At 31.4% G+C, this 9,683-nt stretch overlaps 1 protein-coding gene across 3 annotated transcripts in view; it reads left to right on the top strand.

Annotated features, from left to right (window-relative positions):
* Positions 1 to 7,833, top strand: part of LOC145306772 (uncharacterized) — a 74,983-nt gene extending 67,150 nt beyond the window's left edge. For all 3 annotated transcript variants that reach the window (XM_080149067.1, XM_080149068.1, XM_080149066.1), the window contains 5 exons: positions 932 to 1,003; positions 1,848 to 1,918; positions 2,771 to 2,823; positions 3,733 to 3,832; positions 4,349 to 7,833. In XM_080149067.1, the coding sequence (XP_080005193.1) occupies positions 932 to 1,003; positions 1,848 to 1,918; positions 2,771 to 2,823; positions 3,733 to 3,832; positions 4,349 to 4,491 (439 nt within the window). In that variant the 3' untranslated portion in view covers positions 4,492 to 7,833. The remainder of the gene's footprint in view (positions 1 to 931; positions 1,004 to 1,847; positions 1,919 to 2,770; positions 2,824 to 3,732; positions 3,833 to 4,348) is intronic.
* The last annotated feature ends 1,850 nt before the right edge of the window (positions 7,834 to 9,683 follow it).

The following is a 9,683-nucleotide window of genomic DNA, read 5'->3' on the forward strand; positions in this document are numbered from 1 at the left end:
TTCGGGACCTATATAAAGCTTTCTTAGGGAGAACTTAATCGGTTCTGAGCTGAATCATTTTGATGGTGCGCTAAATCGGGGCGCGCCGAATTTCAGCCCATCACAGCTTATAATTATATGATGTGCCGCTCTGTGATTGGCTGAAATTCGGCGCGCCCCGATTTAGCTCAACAACAACATGATTTAAAGATTCAGCTCTGTAGTTAAATAAATCTTAAGCTACAAACAAACAAAAACCTTACTACATTATATGATTGGATTTTTTATTGCAATTCATAAAAGCGAAGATTTTATATTATAATTTTATTCCTTTGAAACCAATTTATTTCCGCTTGATTAAAAACAGTTATACTGCGATACTGAAAAATCCCTTAAAGACAATTTTCTGTGTATATTAAAATAGAAATCATGAAATCAATTCGAGTTTTGTTAGCTTCGGCCCCTCTAGGCTTACAAAACTTTTTTTTAGTGTAATAATCTTTTATTTTAGTATCCACGGAAAGTTGTCTATAATTCGAAGCAATAAATAATTATTTATTAACAGCTTTGCTTTAATAAAATATGATTGTTAAAGATAGATCTTATCGCTAATTTAAGAATGTCAGAATTGTCTTGTTTATGATGATTCCTATAACAGTTGGGAACGAATAGAAAAGAGTAGCAACATTATAATCGTTACAAGAAAGTCCTTACGTACATTTTTAACTTTTTGACTACATTTTTAAAATAATATAATTATACTAGTCATCTGAATTTTGTTCAACTAATTCCTGAGATATATTTTATGTTATATGTTCAATAAATATTCTGCTTTAAAAATTTTGACTTTCTACAAGTGTTAATGTTTGTTTGTCAAACTGTATTATATTGAATTTTGCTTTTATTGTTGTTGTCATCCTTGTTTTGTCAATAATTAAGTAAATATTTTTAGTTTTATTGATGTACCAAATTTTGAAGTTGCCAGCTCAATAAACAATCCAAAACCTCTGCCAAGAGTTAATAGGTAAATTTTTTTTGGAAGGGGACAGTTTTTTTTCAAAAAGCATGCGAGACAATGGCCGATAAATTGATGTACATCCTCAATGATGACAGAATAAAAATAACCCGTTCTGTCGATGCAAATTAGTGGTTGAACATTTAATGCAACAACCAATAAAAATTCACTAAAGTCCCCAAAGTTGTGAAGCCAACGAATAAGAAAACTATGGGGACTAGTGTAAAATAAAGACAATTGTTCCCTCTCTTTCTGATTGCAACCACATATATCCCCCCCCCTCCTTTTTTTGTATTGATACAGGATAACCCTGCTAAAAAATAACCCCCTTAATTTCTATGGTTAAAAGCACTTTCAAACAAAATGTTTTTTGCTCATTATTACAAGCTTCGCGCTTGTTTGTCTGTTATTTGTTGAGTTTGTCTAGCAGTTTACACTTTTCATCAGTCATTTTGCCGTTTTAAGAGGACTTTCAAACTATTTTAATTAAATATCTAACACAAAAAAGCTCAGTTTTAGGATTTTTGTTTGTTCTTGTGATAAAAAATGACCCGTTTAGTTATGTATGACGTCATGTAGCTTTTGTTTACAGTATCAATCAATCAATGAAAATAAATATCAATGTGTTTTGCTTACGTAGGCTATTGTACATTTTTTTGAGCAAATGCCGCGGTGAGTTATGAGAGACGTCATTCAGCTCTGTTATTAATTAATCAACATCAATATCTTTGTATTTAGACCTCATTGGCAACTGTACATTTTATGATTGTGAATGTACTGTACATTTTTAGCTAATGCCGCGTTGAGTTATGACGTCATGCAAATATCAATCAATCAATATATTTGTATTTAGACCCCGAAGGCGACTCTACCGCCCACCCCCTGTACTCGCCCATTATGAACCCCTCACTAAAGGATTAAAAGGTGAGAATAGTTATATATAATTTAGTATCATATTATATACAACTTTCCGAAGAATTAAAATGAAATTTTTAAAGATTAAAACACGTTTTGATAGACTTGAGAAGCCGACGGTCTTGCTAATAGAACTGGTTTTAATTTTATATGTCTTATTTTAATCAAAAGTCTTCAAAGTTTAAGACTTTGGGTACCAGGGAAATTTGTCAGTGAGGGCGGGGACAATGGGCTTTTTTATTAATCTAGTCTAAAAAGTTTAATAATAAAGTTTTATTATTCGTTGTCTTTACAACTTTGGGGACATCAATGGAGAAAGTCGTTCACTGTGACGTCATAAAAATGAGGGAGATGAGAGGAGAAGTGGAAAAGAAACCCCCAAAAAAAGAGATGGGTAATCACTCATTTTTATGACGTCACATGCCTTCTTTTCCATTTACTTAGAGACTCGAATTTTGATAGGTTAGTGTCCAAATGTTTCAACCACTAATTGTAATCTACAGAAGGGGTAATTTTTGTATTAATATCGGGTATGTACAGTACATTAATTCATCAAACATTGTCTTATCCCTTTAGATCCCTGATAATTTGTTAATTTAATAAAAGGATAAGACAATTAATGATAAATTGAAATACATTCCAAATAATGATGAATAATATTACCCCTTATACAAATTTTGTTTGAAATGTTTGTACATTCACAGTTTGGAAACAACCAATTAAAATTTTCTATGAGTACCCAAATAAGTACCTACGAATAAGATAAGGTGGTTAAAAAAGTTTGGTTACCACTGCAAATTACATTCAAATGTTCCAATCCTACCATGCAACTAATAATTTGATATGTATGTTTATTTTAAGAAAAATCAGACCCACCAAAGAAGAGACGTCAATTTCCTTTCTCTGCTATGAAGGTAATAAATTTCAAAATAATAAGTTTAGGGGGAGGGGGTAATGAGGGCTTGATATGCTAAACTATTTATACTTTTAGTAGTGAAGCTACTACATAGTTCACTTTGTCTGTCCATCAGTCTATCCATCCGTCCGCTATATTGGAAATGAGATTTACTAAGCTGCTAATAAAGCTAGACCTCTGATAAGCCATGTATAAGTATAAACATTAATGGCTGTCTGACTGCTTTTAAGCAGCTTTCTAAAGTTTTTTTGTGTTTTTTTTCTTCCAGTAAATAACTACCAATCTATTTATCATCTATCAATCTTTATATCAAACTATCTATCAATCTATCTATCAAACTATCTATCAATCTATCTATCAAACCAATCTATCTATCAATCTATCTATCAATATATCTATCAATCTATCTATCAATATATCTATCAATCTATCTATCAATCTATCTATCAATCTATCTATCTATCTATCTATCTATCTATCTATCTATCTATCTATCTATCTATCTATCTATCTATCTATCTATCAATCTATCTATCAATCTATCTATCAATCTATCTATCAATCTATCAATCTATTAATCTATCTATCAATCTATCTATCAATCTATCTATCAATCTATCTATCAATCTATCTATAAATCTATCAATCTATCTATCAATCTATCTATCAATATATCTATCAATCTAACTATCAATCTATCTATCAATCTATCAATCTATCTATCAATATATCTATAAATCTATCAATCTATCTATCAATCTATCTATCAATCTATCTATCAATCTATCTATCAATCAATCTATCAATCTATCTATCAATATATCTATCAATATATCTATCAATCTATCTATCTATCAATCTATCTATCAATCTATCTATCAATCTATCTATTGTATATTACTACTAGGGAGCTATAGAAACACTGCCTGGATCTATTGGATCTCTCCCCAGTTTTATGGAATCACTTGTCAACGATCAAGCTAGATGGGTTAAACGGGCTTGGAAAGGTAGGTTTGATTGTTTGTTTGTCTGTCTGTCTGTCTGTCTGTCTGTTTGTCTGTCTGTTTGTCTGTCTGTTTGTCTGTCTGTTTGTCTGTCTGTCTGTCTGTCTGTTTGTCTGTCTGTTTGTCTGTCTGTTTGTCTGTCTGTTTGTCTGTCTGTTTGTATGTTTGTTTGTCTGTCTGTTTGTCTGTCTGTTTGTCTGTCTGTTTGTCTGTCTGTTTGTCTGTCTGTTTTTCTGTCTGTTTATCTGTTTGTCTGTCTGTTTTTCTGTGTGTTTGTTTGTTTGTTTGTCTGTTTGTCTTTTTGTCTGTCTGTTTGTATGTTTGTTTATCTGTCTGTTTGTATATCTGTTTGTCTGTCTATTTGTCTGTCTGTTTGTCTGTCTGTTTGTCTGTCTGTTCGTCTGTCTGTTCGTTTGTCTGTTTGTCTGTCTGTTCGTCTGTCTGTTCGTCTGTCTGTTTGTCTGTCTGTCTGTCTGTTACAGTCAATAATATCATAATTTGACACAGATGAAATTTCAGGAAACCGCGACGAAGCTGCAGCCGCAGCCGCCAGGTCCCTGGATGAGCCGCTAGATTGGAGTGACATCGATTTTGACCAGCTGCTGTCAAAACTTGAAGAAGAATTTGATTTTGAAAACGGCAGCGAAACCGCTGTTGAATAAACTAGTCAATAACTCTTAGCCGTCAGGAAAAAACATTTGCAGTTTGAGTTTAAAATCGATTCATATCCGCTGGATTAGAACCGGTTCTCAGCCATACTGAAAAATTATAACATCGTATTATATCCAGTTTTCTATGAATATAAAAATGTGCAATCATAATATTAAAACCAGTTTATTAGCCATTGCCTTCGGCATCTCAGGGCTAACAAAACTAGTTTAATCTTATAATTGTACATTTTTATATCAGAAAGTTGTTTATAATACGATGCGATAAATAACTATTAATTAATCAAATTCTGAACTATACTGCAATGTATATGATAGTTTTATCCTAATACTAAATTTTAAAAAAAACTTATTGTAAAATTTCCAAAGTGCCAATTTCCAATTATCCCTTTTTTCTTTTCCTTTATGAGCGTTTTGGTTAAAGAATCTTATAAAGTGATAAAAAACTTGAAAAAAAACGCCTTTTTATAGACGCTATAATACTATTTCATATAATTACACGTTCTACTAAAAAAAAAGTTCTTATGAAAAATGTTTTTCAAGAATTTTTTGAAGATTTGAAGATTTTTGTCAAAAATTTTTGTAGATTTTCTATGAACTGTAATTGTATAAAATAGAACTAATAGAATCTGTCAAACACGATTTTTTTTCGATGAAAACAAAAAAAATCTTCGTTTGCCATTTTCTGTTTAGGTTGGATTTTAAAAAATATAATTGTAAAATTAAACTTTTAGATTGATTCCGTCTGATAAAAAAAGAATTAATCTTTTTTTTTATATTTTTTTTAATCTACATGGAAAATACGATACAAGATCTTTACAGTGTGGCTAAGAACCGGTTCTAATCCAGTGGATATAAATCAGTTTCGAAGCTATACAAAATAAATAATTTTAAAGTTCTAATTCTATTTTTTTAAGAATCCAACCATAAAGTCTATATTTCTAAAATTTGTGCAATCAAGGGGGGGGGGGCAATCATTACTTATTTTATAGCTAACGGCTGCACCCCTAGAGGCCTCTTATGGCATCCAAGGGAAAGGATGGGTATGTTGACTTTACATTTTGGTTAAAAAAAAGAAAAAAAATTGGGGGGGGAGGAGTGTTTTTTTTTCAGGGATGATTTCCCAAAATAGATTGTTATAAACCTTCTCTGGACCTATAAAAGCTTCTCTGTAAAGAAGAATAAAGATAATTTGGTAAAAAACATTGACAATTAGATATCCTGTTATCCCGTTTATAGATTAAGGGGTAATGCCTTTGCATGTAAACAGACGCACTGCACAGTTGGGACTTTAAAACAAAGGGATGGTTGTCGGTTGGATTAATTTGAATTCCAATATAATTTACGGTTCAATATCCTGGTGTTTTTTAGTTACAAAATTAGTGGTGTGTACCCCCCCCCCCCCCTCCTTCACCCTTAAACCCAAAACAAATCAAATTTAGAATCTCTGAAATACGTCGATAGAAAGAGGGTAGAATTGTCTATTTTTAATAACCATTTGGAACTTGGTCAGACAATTGACAGATTTTCATATCTTACATACGCTAGGGGGTTGAGGTGAAACCCTCCTCCCCCCCCCCTCCCTACTTTCAATTTCGGTTAAAAAGTAAAAATATATAGAGGGGGTTCTTTTTTTTTAAAAGTGACCTCTGAGAACTTATTTTGTAAAGGAGAACCATATCGATATATATATATCATATATCCTTTTACATTTATATAAGGATTTTAGACACCATGGAATCTGTCCCGATTTTGTATAACTTTTGCGGAACATGTTCCAGTTACGTCATATTTTTCTTTCCCGAAAAAGGGAAGGGGGAAAGAAAAAAAAGGGAGGGGGGGAAGAAAAAAGAGATGGGAGAAAAGGGGGTTTTCCCCATCTCTTTTGAAGAGATTTTCTTCCCCCCTTCCCTTTTTCGGGAAAGAAAAATATAACGTAACTGGAACATGTTCCGCAAAAGTTATACAAAATCGGGACAGATTCCATGGTGTCAGGATTTTATATTAGCTCATGCCATTTCAAAATCGAAAAAAGTGACAATTTTACCACCCCCCAAAATCGTACGTGTTCCATCTCCTATACGCCTATCAATCCAATTTTTTAGTCCTATTGTGATTTTAGTATTAGTTCATTTCATGTCCTTTTATGCCTTTTTAGCAGAAAAATAGGGAGAAAGATAGGACATGGACTGTAAATAAACCTTCCCCCCAAAAAATTACTCATTATTGGCAGAATATTGCTTTATTTTTGTCATTAAATAAAGAAAGGGAGAGAAAAAAAGCTGAAAACCACCCCAAGGCTAAAATATAAAAAAGTAGCCTAAAACCATGAAGATTCCCTAAAATAAGGAAAACTCAATCAGTTCTGTAGTTACTATTATAATAGGCTTTTAATATAAAAAAAGTTATATAATTTTTAGACAACTAATGACAGAACAAGGGGGGGGGGAAACATTTATGTATAGTCCATTGTCCTCTCTTTCTTGCAAGAATTATTTTATATCTAATTTTAAAGCCTGGAAAATTTATCTAAAAAGGGTCATTTTTTCGCATTATTCCGAAAAATTTGATGCAAGCTTCCAGTCAAATGCGCTTATTAGGTCAAACTGATCCGAATTCATGCGTTTGGTTATTATTAAGACTTAATCAGCGCATTTGACTGGAAGCTTGCAACCAACTTTACAGAATTATGCGAAAAAAACTATGCTCTTTATTTAATGTTAATTAAATCAAAATATCAAAAAAGTCTTAAATTTGAATTTAAAATTTTAGTTAATTGTTATGCTTTTAAATCAAAATATTGTTATTTAAGTCTAGATGTTAAAATTTTTTTGAACAAAATGTCCAATTTTTAAAAACGCCTAAATGGAAGTTTAATAGTGAAAAGGGGTGTAGGGAGTTGACATCACCTTCCCTCTCCCCTAAAAACAATATTTTAAGGAGTAATACCTTCCCCTAATATTTTACCCCCCCCCCCCTTGTGATTTGATGTGCAAGCCACTAAATATTAAATAACTCCTCCTATAAGCTAACCCCCACCCAAAAAAAAAATAATATTTATGAAACAAACAAAACAAATTTATTGACGCTTCGCGCCATAATGAAAAGCCTTTTAATTTTTACATATCAGGGCAATTCGAGACATTTTTTATTTACCTAATGGGTGGGGGGGGGGGGGAGGTAATACCATCCTCATCTACAGAAGAAAAAAAAATTAGATGTGGGTAAACAATAAGATTTCTATTTCTATTTTGTTCATTTAAAATTTTACTATCTCTACTATGTTGTTATCCATTTTGTTATCTATTTTATTATCTATTTTGTTATTTATTTTGTTATTTATATTCTATCATTCTAGTTATCTATTTTAGTCAATATAATACATATTAAAAGATATAATTTATTTTTTTTTTAATAAAGCTCCGCTATAATTAAGCTACTAAAGTACAAACAGCACAAAGATTGTATTTATATTTCTAAAAACTAGAACTCAGAGCAATTCTAACATGTCTAAAGAAAAAAGCTATCCGTTCCGGATGGACGGACCTTCCATAATTATAGAAAAGCTTCGCTTTTAACAATGATTCAACATCCATATGTAGCATAATAAATTAAAAATCACCAGGGATGGAGGGGACATTGGGCTGTTTATTACACTAGTCCCCAAAGTTTTATAATAACGTTTTCTTATTCGTTGCCTCAACAATTTTAGGGATTTTTATTGAATTTTGATTGGTTGATTGATAAAGTTGAGTGTCCAAATGTTTCAACCATAAAATATAATCTGCAGAAGGGGTGATTTGGTTCTTTTTTTTATTGGCATCAATTTATTGGCCATTGTCTTATCCCTTTAGATCCCTGAAAATCATATAATGTATAATGAGATGATAAATATAAAATCACGAAACCTCTTTATAATTATATAAATAATATGTATAAATTTACAGGGATCTAAAGGGATAAGATAATGCCCTATCAATTTATATACATCCCAAATGTTATTGCACAAAATTAACCCTTATACTAGATCATAATTAGTGGTTGAAACGATTGAACACTCAACAAAATTAAACTTCCAAACAAAATTCACCCAAAGTTCCCAAAGTTATTAAGCCAACGAATAAGAAAACTTTATTATAAGACCTTGGGGACTAGTACACATATAGAAAATTCACAAAAAATTCAGTCATCTTAGATACAACTAGGAAAATTCAACGTTCTTCTGACAGATATTTTTAATTATTTAGTAGCTTTGTAGTGGGAGAGTGAGAGAGAGGGGACAATGGGCATTTTATTACACTAGTCCCTAAAGTTTTATAATAACGTTTTCTTATTTGTTGGCTTAAAAACTATGGGGACTTGAGTGAATTTTGTTTGGTTGAATCATTAAGTTGAATTTTTAATCTACAGAAGAGGTTATTTTGTGTATCATTATTGGAGACGTACATTAATTTATCAGTCATTGTCTTATACATTTAGATCCCTGGGACTGCCCTACCTAACTTTTTTTTGTATATCCAACCATTTTTCGCCGAGATAGATTCTAATTGTTAAAGCAAGAAAATGAAGTGAATATAACATAAATAATTGCTATAACATAAGTGATAAAAGAAACATAAATCATGTGCATTTGAAATTCCTTTTGACAAAAATCGGTTGGATATACAAAAAAATTTACTTCACATGAAATTTAGTAAATTAAAATGCCTAAATAAAAGTATTTCACAGTTATCTTGATAAATCAACGTCTTCTTACCACAAATGCCCATTAGAACCTCGGGAACGGAAAAAAACGTAAAAAATTTTGCCTTTGGCGATGAATAACCGCAAAACGGTTCGGTTTTTGCGGTTTTTGCATAAATAACAAATGATGTGTCTTGAAAAGGTCTACAAAAATGAAGAAATAGTCTATGGCCCTAAAATGACCTCTTCCCCCCAAAAATGGGCAAAAACCATCATTTTTCAAAAACATGCACAGGGTGTCCCAAAAGTGTAAAAAATTGTAAAATAGGCAAATATTATTGTTATTAGTCAAAATCTGTATCTATATGACAGTTTTAAGTAACTTAAAAATAGAAAAAAAATTAAAAAAAAAAAAAAAAAATTTTTCTCTTTCTTTGAAAATACAGGGTGTCCAAAAAATATGAAAATATTGATCTGGTCAGAAAACACTATGGCCAAACATA

Source organism: Acartia tonsa, chromosome 15, assembly GCF_053477335.1.
Source record: "Acartia tonsa isolate MP-2025a chromosome 15, ASM5347733v1, whole genome shotgun sequence".
Taxonomy (NCBI): domain Eukaryota; kingdom Metazoa; phylum Arthropoda; class Copepoda; order Calanoida; family Acartiidae; genus Acartia; species Acartia tonsa.